This window comes from Vulpes lagopus, chromosome 8, assembly GCF_018345385.1.
Source record: "Vulpes lagopus strain Blue_001 chromosome 8, ASM1834538v1, whole genome shotgun sequence".
Lineage (NCBI taxonomy): Eukaryota > Metazoa > Chordata > Mammalia > Carnivora > Canidae > Vulpes > Vulpes lagopus.
The window spans coordinates 79,003,123-79,016,190 of NC_054831.1; the positions used below are offsets into that span (position 1 = coordinate 79,003,123).

A 13,068-nucleotide genomic window follows, 5' to 3' on the forward strand; every position below is an offset into this window, starting at 1 on the left:
AGCACCCCACACTCAGCTTCATGTTGTCATATGGCTACATAATAGTCTGTTTATAATCTGTACACTTTATGTATATGTATTTATATATATATATTTGAAGGAGGGGAAGCTAACAAATCCCAAGATCTGCAGGACCAGTCAGCAAGCTAGAGACCCAAAAGAGCTGATGGAGGTCAGCCTTTCGTTCTATTCAGGCCTTCAGCAGATTTGGTGAGGCCCATCCATATGAGGGAGGGCAATCTGCTTTATGCCATTTACCCATTTAGATGTTAATCTCATCCAAAAACACTCTTGCAAAACAACAACAACAAACAACGCCCTTGCAGATATAGTATTTGTTTAATATCTGGGCATCCTATGGCCCAGTCGATACATAAAATTAACCATCACAAAGGTGAAGGGAAGACAGACCCAAAGACTGACATCTCAAATTGAATCTTAAAGGATTAATGAGACTTGGTGGAATTGGAGGGAAATATTTGTGATCCCGCCAGGGAGAAGAGAAAGTGGAGAGGTTCAAGAATGGAGGGCATGGCTCAGGATGGTGACAGCTGGGATGGCAATGTCTGGAGGTCATGAGGGAGGGATTAAGAGGTAAGCAGAAGGGTCCTTGGCTTGGGGAATTTGTCACCATGCTAACATCCTATCCTTTTCTTGTGGGAAATAAATGGGTGGCCAGTGAAAGGATTTATGCATAGGAATTGTCAGATTTCCACTCTACAATAAGGGGGGGGGCATTTAAATTGTAAAAACAATACCTAGAGTCTCTAAAAAATGCAGTGAGCTACCACTATGGAAAACAACTGACAGTATTTGTTGGAAATTTCAAGTTTTGAAATAAAAATTAGAAATGTAGAAAACATATCTGTCATTACAAGACTGATAGTTTTTCAATGCTTCGAGAATTTTCTGATGAGATTAAAAGAATATTAATCTTAGTATATATGCTGCTGAAGCAAACATTAGAAGGATATCCATCATTGTGATTTTTTAATATTACGTTTTGAAATGTGTCAGCATTTAGAAGATCTCTGTAACTCGGTGAACCAATGTTTTCCAAATGACCTATGTTGGATATTATATAATTATGCGTGGATGAAAAAAATCAATTCAAAGAGCAAGATCAACCAAATGAATTTTAATGTAACAAAGTATGAAAAATTCACTGATACCGTTGCAGATCCAACACCCCAACAAAATTTTAAAACACTATAATGTGTCCACTTTGGGTGTAGGATCAAAGAATACTCATGATTATCTGAAAAGGGTATTAATATACTCCGCCCATGTTCATCTACATAACTGTATGAAGCCATATTTTCATTATATACTTACTTTAACCCAAGCAATAAATATATCACAACAGATGGAATACCAAAATCAGATATGAGAATTAGCCCTGAAAGAGATTTATAAAAAAATACAAATGCCATTCTTCTCACTGCATATTTTCTATTTTGAAAATCAGTTGTTTCGCATATGTCATTTATCACCTGTAAGGAGTTTGTTATTTTAAAATAAATTATTAAGTACACGTCTTTTTAAAAAAATGTCACGGTTTTCATTTCAAATACACTACATATGGGTAGAAGTAATCCATATCAACAAAGGCTCTTTGGAATCTTTAGTAATTTTAAAAGTGTAAAAAAAATCTTGGAGACCAGAAAGTTGGGGAACTGCTGCACTAATTTATAGTGCTTCACTTGTTCTCAATTTAGAACATTCCAGTAGTAGCGGAATCCCAGCTTTAATAGAGAGCCAGGTTAGGAAAGAAATCCATGGGCGTTCACAGTGTCTGGAGTTAATCATTAAAGGAGGCTTCCCTCTGCTGGGTGCCCAGGAGATGTTTCCACCCTTGGGCAATGCACTCTAGTAACTGCTTTTGGGGTGGGTGAGGGATTGCCTTTTGTTTGCAAAGCAGAGAAACATGAACTGTGAAGGTGGGTAAACTTCTCAGGCTGTTTTAGAAAGAGTGATGGAATATAAAAAATAGTGAAAGGGAATAAAGGGGAAAGGAGAGAAAATGAGTGGGAAATATCAGAGAGGGAGACAGAACATGAGAGACTCCTAACTCTGGGAAACGAACAAGGGGTGGTGGAAAGGAAGGTGGGTGGGGGGGATGGGGTGACTGGGTGACAGGCACTGAGGGGGGCACTTGATGGGATGAGCACTGGGTGTTATGCTATATGTTGGCAAATTGAACTCCAATAAAAAATAAAAATAAATTAAAAATATATTAAAAAAATAATTAAAAAAGTGATTATGGAAGTTGAGGATCTGTAAATCTATTCCCCTAAAACTATCTACGTGTGTGTGATATGAAAAGTCTTTTCGTGTATGAAAGTCTTCATGTACACCCAGGAATAGGATAGCCCCAAAGACACTGGTCTATAGGCCCTATTTGGAAGAGGTGAGTGGAGGAAAACACAGAACCTTAGACACTGGATATCTGGTCTTCAAGGCTCTGCAAGCCTCCTGAATCACAGGCCTTTAAAGAAAATCTGCTCTTCATTTGGATGCAGACAGACCTCTCCATAGCCCCAGGACACAAAAGCCAGCTTGCTAATTAACATGCAACTCGGCCCCAGTCTTGTGGTTGGTGACTCATCCAGCAGGGCCTTGCTCAGCCGTGTGGTTCTTAGGCTGCGTGATTTGGCAGTCTAACCAGCCTGGGGCTTTCCCCTAGTAGTGGCTAGGCAAAAATCAAGCAGGATCCTTCAGCTCTCCTGGCCTCAGCCGCACCTCTATAAGGTGGGAGTAACAATATCTACTTTGCATTTGAAGCAACTGGTGCGCGCATCATTAGATTAATAGCTATCACTTGAGTGCTTACTCCGTTAAGGTCTCATTTATAAAAGTCCCTCACAAAGTCTGAAAAGTAATTATGGTATTTCTCCACTTCTAAGGACAAATTTCGTCTACATTTAACACACCCAAAAGTTCAACTTTTTTCTTGCATTGGATGTGCAGATGGTTCATTCTGCTTTGTGTGAAAATCAAATCGATAGTAAATCTTATTTAAAAATAAAAAAATTAAAAATTGATAGTGAATCTTATTTAAAAATTAAAAAAAGAGATAGTGAATCTTATTTTTAAAAATGTGGTATGAACTTCTCCACTTTATGATTGAGAAACAAGTTAAAAAACATGAACTTGTCCAAGGCCACACATTTAGAACGTGGTGGGAAAAGAGATGGACCTGGGACTATCCATCTCCAAAGCCTGGGGTTGCCTGGTCAGTTCATCGCCCCAGTCCCTGAATTCTATCACACAGCCAGGACTTGGAGATGAACTGAGTCCCACCCAGACCTTGAGTGTCCCCTCTGTCCTTTACTCGCCAAATGCAGTTGCCAAAATATCCAGGTGAGGCATCTTTTGTTCAGTGATCCAACATGTCGAAGTAGAGTTACTCTGATGCCTGCAGCCTGGAAAGAGCTTACCTGTACCCCCACCTGACCCCAGCATCGAGGATTCACTGACAACGCAATGTCATGAAGCCTGTTGCACAAGGGGACACTTCTCCACTGAGCCCACCCACCTCCCCACCATTAGGTTTCTTTCCTACAGTCGTTTACTTACAACGTGGCTAATGACTTTGAAGTTAGAAGTATTTACATTGTGGAATCTCAGTGTTTCCTCTGTGGCTTCTTTTACAGCTTTTAAGCTTGATTTTTGTCCACCCAGTATTTACTTCTCCTTTTTAATAGTTTGATACTTTTTAACACCTCACTCAAACGGATGATGCAATGCTATGGTCTAATTAGCTGCTGCTTCTCAAATACTGGACTGTTTTTCTCAGTTCAGTTTATTAAATAATCCCAAATTAAAATATTCCCAACAATGCTGGTGAGAAAAATGTTAAAGGAGCTGAGGGCAAAGTGTGACCAGAGTCAGACTGGCTGGTTGCTCCCACCAGCAGGTCTGGACTACAGGGGGGGGAGCATCCAGCATCAGGAATGCAGGTCCTGCCCACTCCCCAGAAGAGTGATGCCACCAGCTCTGTTTACTCAGAGGTAAACCTCCCTGAGCACCCACTTGCCCACTCCCCACCCCTCCCGGGCCTCCCACCCTTTATGGCACAGTGCTATCTGCTACTTCTTGGAAGTGCCAATAACATTCTTGGGAGGAACTCCTGCCAAGATAGATTTTGGATATTACCTGGGGATTTCCGAAATCTGAGCCATGGCTCCCATCTTCTGCTGATGACTTCTCTAAAGATCCTGACCATCTGACCACCAGCTGAGCACCACAGGGAGCATGATGGGAGGGAATGCCCATGTCTCCCAGTCCGACAGGCAAGCAGCTTAAAGCCGCCCTGCTTCCACTGCTAACTCACTTTACTGTGGAAAGACCAAGGAGACATGGAGGGGACATTTTTTAATGGTTAAAGCCACCAACTCTGGGGTCCCAGATACCTGGATTTGAATCACTAAAATTTACCTGCCAACGAAGAGCTAAGTTACCTTCATTAAGTCTCAGATTCTTCATCCATAAAATAGATGTGACAGTAACAGGCTTACCTAAGGGTCCCCGAAGATGGTTAACTAAGTCCTCTGCAATGTAGTGGTTAGTCCTTGGCATACCTTTATCTGCTCCAGGGGAATTCCTACTCTGGTTTTCAAGGTACAAAGAGGCACACCTTGGCTTGTAGGACCTCAGTAATGAATCAATTTCCTTCTGGCATTCGCCTTCCCGCAGCTTTCTACCTCTCTTTCCCCACTCACCCACCTGGTCACCCTTTCCTCAATATTTATTCAGTCATTATAGCTCTGGCCCAAGGTGACACACAGATGTATTCAGGAGATTGCCCAAAAGGTCATGAAACTTACAGATTCCCATCACCTGGTAGGCTCAGGACTTTAAAGTATGCAAACAGGGGCACCTGGGTGGTTCAGCATCTGCCTTTGGCTCAGGTTGTGATCCCGGGGTCCTGGGATTGAATCCCACATCAGGCTCCCCACGGAGCCTGATTAATTCTCCTTCTGCCTGTGTCTCTCATGAATAAATGGGGTCTTAAAAAAAAAAACTATGCATACAACCTCTTTTAGGACCACCTTCTAATTTCTTTGGTAGACAACCTAAGACATCAGCCCCAATCTAGGGGCGAAGACCCACATCTGTGAAGGCCACATCGCGAAGCCCTGCACCCAACACATAACGAGCACTCAAACATGGGCTCAGAACTTGAGAGGCTGGCCTGAAGCGTGGGTCAGGCCCGGCCTGCAGCGGCTGCCTGCACTCCCTGTTGCCAGCCAAGGCCCTTTATCAAAGCGCTTGGCCCCACCACGCTGGTTACAGATAACCTTGGAATAGAGGTGCCCAACTGTTGACTCCTGTTCTCTTCACAGCTAGGGTTGAGAAAGCAAAAGGGAGGTGGAAAGAATATTTGGGAGCAAGCTCTATTTCTGGAGCAGAACAGGGGCGCCCATGGGAGAAAAGTCAGACCCAATGAGAGCACTGTCGGTCATCAATACTCTGTGTGAAGGAGATACTCGGGGCTGCCTTCTGGCCACTCACGTGTTCTCATCCAGCCCTCGACCCTGCCTGTATGAGAGAGTCCTCATCCGTAGAGACAAAAGTGCTCAAGTAAAATAACTTGCTCAGGAATAGTAGCAGAGTGACCCTAGAAGTTCAACTGAGTTTTTTCCCCAGTAGAAACTAAAAGGGCCACAAGGGGGTGGGGGGAAGGCAGGAAAAGTGAAAGGAACCCAGAACCTAAAACCAAATGCCTTCCTCTAATTCTGCCCGGGGCCATCATGAGCTGCAATGCTTGCATGAGCATGCTTCTGTTGAATGGGTTGAAGAGCAAGGGTATGGGATGAAGGGAACACAAAACGTGGGGCCTCTGTATGTGGTGATGGGACACCCCATCGGTATGCATCTGTCAAAACCCACTGAACCCAAAGGGCACCCTACTGTAAACTGGGGGTTCTAGTCCACCAGGACCTATCAGGATCTGCATGTCCTGGTTAAAGGACGATGATGGATGGTAGGTCAGTCAAGAGCCCAGTGGTAGAAACTTGGTGCACTGACCACAAGTGTCACCACCACATCCCCCACACCCCCAGAGAAGGATCAGAGGTACACTTCATCCGCTTATTTCAACCAGGTATTTTATTGTTTCGGCAATTGCAAAATATACAAATTTCTGAAAAGCATCCCCTGTTTGAAAGCTGGCACAGCCTCATCCCAGGTCATTAATTCAGACAACATACAGAACACAGAGAAGTCTTAAGTCACACGTAAAAGGCCCCCAATCCAACCAACGAACAACTAAACCCAATCTATACAGCTTTCTATTTTCAGGCTCCCTTATACATATTAAATAAATAAATAGCACATCTGCTATCAAAATAATAAAAAAATAAATTTCAAGTATTACAAACAAAAACATCATTGGTGTGGTTGTGTCTCTTCTCCCCGCAAGTGATGAACTTCGCCCGTGGTCTCAGGACAGAATTGCGGGCAGGGTTAAACCCACCCAAAAACAAACTTATGCCAGGTTAACAAAATTGGTCCCGGATATTTTTCAGGGGGTGGAGTGGGGGGGGCGGTGAGAGGCAAGAGTCCAGAGCAGCAGGTGCCCCGTGACTGCAGCTCAAACACTCCCTCCGTCCGGCGCCTCAAGTCAGATCACGGCTTTTATCTGGACAGCATTCTGTTCTCTCAGAGGTCTCTCTCCTCGTCCGTGTTTGTTCTCTTGCCCCACACCTGGGCCTTTACAGCCGGCTGTTCAGGATGTTCGCTTCCATAGGGACCAACCTCAGCAGTCAGGCAGGGGGGGTGCACCTGCACAGGGCCCCACCTGGATAGCTGGGAAGGGTCAAGACTCCGAGTCGGCTCCGGCAGCCAGCGTGAAAAGGATAAGGCCATTCTCAAAAGCAGAGCCGCAGGCCCTTCTGTCAAAAACTACGACCAACCTACAAGCACGTGCTGGTGCACACACACACTTGCCGTCTGACAGGACTTGGGATAGCAGGAAAGGGAAATCAACCCATCTTCGGTTGCACAGGAACTGGGATACACGGACATCCTCTCGGGCAAAGTGCCCCACGGGGGAAGAATGGGGGGAGGATCTGAATGGCTCGGTGTGAACCCCACGGACGGGACTCTATGGTATCTGAAGCACGCCCCAGGTTCCCACCAAACCCCAAGCAGGGAAACGCGCATCATCCGGTTCCCGCTCTGGATGCCCAAGCCCAGGCGACCCCGCTCCCAGCACCTGCCTTGAGACCTAGGAGGGGCGAGGCTGTCAGGCTCGAAAGCAGAGGGCGAGCAAGGGAAGTGACCTTTGGCACCAGCTTTTAGAGATCCTTCAAAGGGTCGTTTGGACAAATTCTACCAGAGTCTCCAAATCCTTTCTTCTGGGCCTCAAGACACCTCCTCGTCCCCAGTCCACGGAGGCAGCAAGGAGAAACCAGTAGGCAGACACTACAGGTCTTCAGAACCATATGTCCCACAAGCCCTGCTTTGAACCACCCCCAAAGATGCCACAGGAGCCACGAAGGCAAGCGAGGACATTCTCTTCTTCGGAATTCCGAGCAACCCGGCAACGTGCCAGGTGTACAGCAGATGCTCCACAAAAATACGCAGGATTGAGCTCAGTCCCGCCAGGAGACCACAGCCAGCTTCCTGGAAGTGGCCGCAGCTGAGGCCTGGGCTGGGCCACCGTCCCCTCCCAGGAAACACAGGGAGGCGACAAACATCCCGGAAGGAAGGAGGCCGGACCCCTGATCACCTCTGCTCCACGTGCTGGGTCAGCCTTGCAATGATCTGAACAGCGTGCTCCCGGGCTGGTGGACTGGGGTCCCCCAGAGCTCCCCATTGCACGGGCGGCATGTCCCACTCCCCACGGAGCTCCGGCCTCCCAGGTCCTCCAGAGAAGGTACATCCCTCCGGCCTCGTGCTCTGCCACTTAGAAAGTGCAAAAGCAAGTGGTCCCCAGGGAGCCGCCTCACGGGTGCCTCAGTTCTCGCAGGACGGCAGCCCCAGGGCTATGCCGGCAAGATTATTTCCTCTTGTCTACACGGCCAGACTGTCCGTCAGCATCTCCAGGGGCAGAACAGAGGTGGGGCGTGGGGACCCGCGGCGGGGGGCTGCTGATGGCACAGGCGCATCTGGCTCACCGTCCCCCCTCCACCTGCGGCCCCCACCCCGCACCCGTCTGCACCCGTCCTTCGCGGGGCGGCATCCCGGGCCCCGAGGCACAGAAGAGCCCTGTGAAAGTGTTCATCATCCCTTCATCTTCAGCAACTGGGATCTAGGCTGCCTTGAATTTTAGGACTGTGGGGCCAGCGTCACCTCCCCAAGCTGGGGACATACCAGGTCAGGATCATAGAAACTACAACAAAACGAAACAGCATGGAGGCCAACGTCCCCTCCTGGGGAGGGGCTCATCTCACGTCTTCCACGGCTCATTGTCCTTCCCAAGCCCCGTGGAGAGTCCGCAAGGCCAAGGAGAGCGCGGGGCGGGGGTGGCCGCAGCACGGATTCCACGCATGTGCGCACAAGAGGAGAGGCCTCCTGGGGTCTGGGCCACCCCGCCGCTGGTGGGTGGGGGGCACAGTTCTCTGCGGCCGGCGGGCCCCGCTTCCACACCACCCACCCCGGGCTGGAAGCAGTCCTTGGGATCGCTGGCCTCGGGTAGATGGAAAAGCACTAACTAAGCGGTAGGAATGGAACTGGCATGGAACCGACGGGGCTGCCTCAGTGGGTCCTGGCGTCGATGCCGCTCTGGGTGCCTTTCAGGTTCTGTTTCCAGGAGAAGAGAGGGGCGAGGAAGGGGAATTATTATTTACCGTCCACTAGGCTCCTAAACCCAAAGACTAAATGAAACCATGCAGTCGAGACCACCCCCCCTCCCTCAGACAAAGGGCACGGCCCCAGAAGAGCGCCAGGGCCTAACGGGTGGAAGGAAGGGCAGGTGGGCTGCAGGAGCGTGGTGGAAGCTAGGCCCGGGTCACCGGGAGAGGGCCCTCGGGGCAGAGGCCTGGCATCTGCCTCTAAGAGGCAGGGGGCAGCAGGCAGCTCTCGTGGGTTGGAGCTCTGGGGACTGTTTGGAGCCCTGGGACTGCCCCCGCCTGCACCTGGGGGGGCTCCTGCCGCCTGCGGAGATATGGGGAGGAGTGGGGGATGGCGCCCTCCTCCACAGAAGTGTAAGGACTCTCCTCCCAATGTGGCTCAAGTAGACCACACACTCCAGTCCCTGGAATCTCGGTTCCAGAACATGTGCTGGGCAGCTAGGACATGGGTGCCACGGGCTGGCGGGTGGTGACGGGGACAACCCCAGCGAGGAAGCCAGGCAGGGACGGGCAAGTATTACTAAAGCTCTTCCTGTTCTAACAAAAGCAACCGTAGCTGGAAGTCCCACCCCCTGTGAAGCTGACCAGTCTCAAAACCCCCTTAAAAAAAAAAAAAGTGTTCCCATCAGCTGGGGACAGATGGCAGCTGCCACTGCCCAGCGGCGGGCTCTCTGTCCAACCTCAATTCACCCCACAAATAAAGGAAACCCAATCTGGGAAGGTGCTCTTTCCCATCCCGAGTGTCTCCAGCAAGTCGGTGCGAAGGGGGCAGGGTTAAGGGGAGGGCGGAAGCTGGGGACACAGACACGCAGAGGTCCAGGGATGGCACCGGCTGGCTCCCCTGCCATGTGGGACCAGGGACATCTGCAGAGAAGAGCCTCGTGGGAAGCACTGGGCTACGCAAGCCCGTGCTCAGCCCCACCCAGCCCGGGCCGCCCCCTGCCACAAGGACACCGCGTGGTGTCTGCGGCTGGGGAGCCTCCCCGGGGGGCACCTGGCAGCCTGCACCCTGCCACTTGTGGGGGCTCCCGCCGCACCTGCCGGCCCAAGCCCGCCCGCACACCTCTCAGGCCCAGGGCTTGGAGCGCCCGCGGATGATGACAGATGCAACAATGACACTGAGGACTGCAGGCACAGGCCACGTCACATCACTCACTCATGGTGCCCTGGCTCAGGCCATGTGGAGGGAAACGGGGAAACGAGGAAACGAGAGAGAGAGGACCTCCAGACAATGGTGCGGCTCTTGGAAGACACGTGTTCTCCGGCACGGGGTATATGAGTCACAGACTTGACAATGGCCAGTCTTCACACAGACCGAGATGCCCTGGCAGGCTGAGATGCCATGACTCGGGGAGATGTGGGGGGGACGGGGAGGGGCATGCACCGAGCCATTTACCTTTCCAAGGTTAGTAGGGAGAAAACTTTGAGAAAATGTGACAAACAGTTCGTCTTTCAAGCATAGTGGGGGGGAAGGGAAGAGCATGTCAGAAAAGAACAGAAAACAGCTTTAGTAGGAGCTTCTTTCTCGTGTGCGTTTGAAACTTCAAAATTGAGGCCGCCCGATGGCCAGCCGGCCCGGAGCACGGGCGCCACCCCGGGGGAGGACTGTAGGGCGCTGCGCCCAGCCCGGGTGTGCTCAGGCCACACCCCGGAGAGCCCCAGGGATTCCCCCGGACCCCAGTCCTGGCGCTCCTGCTGCTCCTGAGAAGACACCCCGCCGGGCCCGTGCAGAATAATGGGGAGGGGGGGGTCAAAGTGCAGCGGGAGCCAAACCCCAGCGCCCCGGGCACTGCAGCAAAGCAGGGGGCGCGGACTCTCCTACACTAACGGCTCCTGCCTGCCCTGCGCTCTCTGTGCCGGGTATCCTAAGCACTGCACCTGCAGCGTCACCACCAAAACGCCTCGTAATGTTACCGTCTCCGTCTTGCAGATGAGAAAACAGAAGAGCTTGGAATGGCAGGACCTCACCCAGAATTCCAAAGATGGAGGGTCGGGTAGGAAAACCAAGATCCAAACCCGGCTCGGTTTGAATGGAGGCATAAAACCGGGGGTCTGCGGTCTCAGACACGGGCTCACCCTCCCAGGCTGGGCTGGACGCCGGGACCCCGGAGTGGAATGCAGGGTGTGATGGGTCCAGAGGGTACATTTTTTGCTGACCTGGAGGGATTCTAGCCAAAGGCATTAGGAGCCATGGAGAAGGGGCAAGTTCAACCTTAGAAGGTCGGGGGTGGGACACCTGGGTGGCTCAGCGGTTGGGCATCTGCCTTCAGCTCAGGGCCTGATCCTGGCAGGATCGAGTCCCACATCGGGACCCCTGCAGGGAGCCTGCTTCTCCCTCCACCTGTGTCTCTGCCTCTTTCTGTGTGTCTCTCATGAATCAATAAATAAAATCTTTAAAAAAAAAAAAAAGAAGAAGGTGAGCAAGATGCCCAAGGGGGACCCTCCTCCCAGCAGGAAGATCTCTTTCCTGGCAACACCAGGCCATGAGACTCAAAAAGAAGAGGATATGCACAGATGCAAAAGTAGAAGGCTCCAAATCCAAAGGCTGATTTTCACGGCAGGGGATCTCCTGCTCTAGAAGCACTCGGTGTGCAACGCCTGGGTTCCAGGAGGAACCAGACATAGGACAGTCCGTCTTTAAAGACTGAATTTAACAGACAGGCCCCCGGTAAGTAAACACAGCCTAGGCGCAGAGGACAGCTGCAAGGGAGAAGCTGCAAGAGCTGAAAGGAGCACCCAACGGCTCTGGCCAGTGCCCCACAGGCCGCAGACGTCAGGTGCCCGGGGCCAGGGGTAGGTGAGCACCCAGACTGTGCCCAGACTATGCCAGCAGAGGGAAAGTGGTCGGCCTTCAGGAGAAGGAGACCCGGGTGTGCTACTGACTAGCTGGACAGCCACAGGCAAGTGCCTGACTCTGGGTCATCTGGTAAAAAGGGCCAGAACTGCCCTCCACGGACCTCCTAGGGTATTTTAAGGCCCAAAGACATGGGCTATATGCAAACAAGCCGCATTGCAAAATAGATTCCGCTGCTGGTGGGGGCCCCTGATCCAAGCACGATGAAACAACTGTTTTCCAAGAACAAGCCACACTTTTAAGCCCCCAGGCTGAGCTCACCGAGTCACCGGAGTCACCCGATTGGCAAAAGGGAGGATGGGCAGGTAATGCCCTGAGGGGCTGGGGCAGGTGGGTATCATGGTGGCTGTTAATGGAACTCCAGGATGGAAGGCCTCAGGGCTCCTTCCTTGGTGGGGGCCACAGGAGCCCTGGAGACCCCGAATTATCTAGCAGCTGCTCCAGCTGACGGTTAGCCAGAGACGCCCTGCAGAACGCCAGCAAAGGACATGGGAAACCAACGGGTCTGATTCGAATGCTGCACCCAATCCTGAATGTGACCATCACAGCTAAGCAGGTGCTGGTACAGGACAACCAGATCCACAGCCACGGTCCCCAAAGAGACCTCCCCAGAGTGCCGGGGTCCCGGAGCCCTGAGGGGAGCGGGTCTCTGCTGGGACAGAAGGGAGAGGCTGCAGGGCTGCAGCCCCAACACCCACCCCCCACCCCCACCCCCCAGAGTCTGTCCTCCTGTCTTGCAAACTAGGCCCCGGGTTACTTTTCCTTTCAACATGAAAGGCCTCTCTCCGCGGAGGCACAGACCCTCAAAGGCGATGTATCCGATGCATAAGGCGTCGACTGGCACCAAATTCTGACTCGGAGGGAAAAAGCAGACTCAGGTCTAGCCATGCCCTACAGCAAGTCCTAACAGTCACCAGGACCCCAAGGTGCGGGCAAGGAAGGAGCCAGCCGTGGCCAGTGGCGGCAGCAGGACGCACTGAGGGCAGCTGGGCCACATAGCTTCTTGGCTCCTTTTCTAAATATTCATGAGTCCCCTTCCCCCTCCCGCATGGCCATCTCCCTCTGTCAGATTTGACAGAAACTGTCCTCATCCCCCACATTTTATCAGGCAGGAGGCCACACTGGCAAGCAAGGAGAAACAGGTGCGAGTAGCAAAATTATTCAGAGAAAAATACTTACAAACAGGCTTTCCCTAGCAAAGGCTGCAGAGAGAAAAAGTGGAGAGAGAGAAGTGAGTAGAGGGACAGGGTACAGGCCCCGCGTCACTTGAAACCGGGACATCCTCTGCTGGGATGAGGCCCCGTGGACCCTCCCTGCCCAGCACCACCCAATGGCTTCCAGACTTCCTGAGGATTCGGGTGGACCACCCCCAAGGGCTGTCCTGTCAGAGTCGGGGGAGCCCCAGCCGCGCGT

The 13,068-nt window shown here is 51.5% G+C and overlaps 1 protein-coding gene across 4 annotated transcripts in view; it reads right to left on the minus strand.

Moving 5' to 3' along the window:
- Positions 1 to 6,096: 6,096 nt before the first annotated feature.
- Positions 6,097 to 13,068, minus strand: part of PFKFB3 (6-phosphofructo-2-kinase/fructose-2,6-biphosphatase 3) — a 75,748-nt gene continuing 68,776 nt past the window's right edge. For 2 of the 4 annotated variants that reach the window (XM_041765211.1, XM_041765208.1), the window contains exons 15-17: positions 12,835 to 12,857; positions 10,198 to 10,250; positions 6,097 to 8,751 (exon numbers count right to left, since the gene is read on the minus strand). In XM_041765211.1, the coding sequence (XP_041621145.1) occupies positions 10,208 to 10,250; positions 12,835 to 12,857 (66 nt within the window). In that variant the 3' untranslated portion in view covers positions 6,097 to 8,751; positions 10,198 to 10,207. The remainder of the gene's footprint in view (positions 8,752 to 10,197; positions 10,251 to 12,834; positions 12,858 to 13,068) is intronic. The other 2 variants (XM_041765210.1, XM_041765209.1) reach the window with 2 other exon arrangements.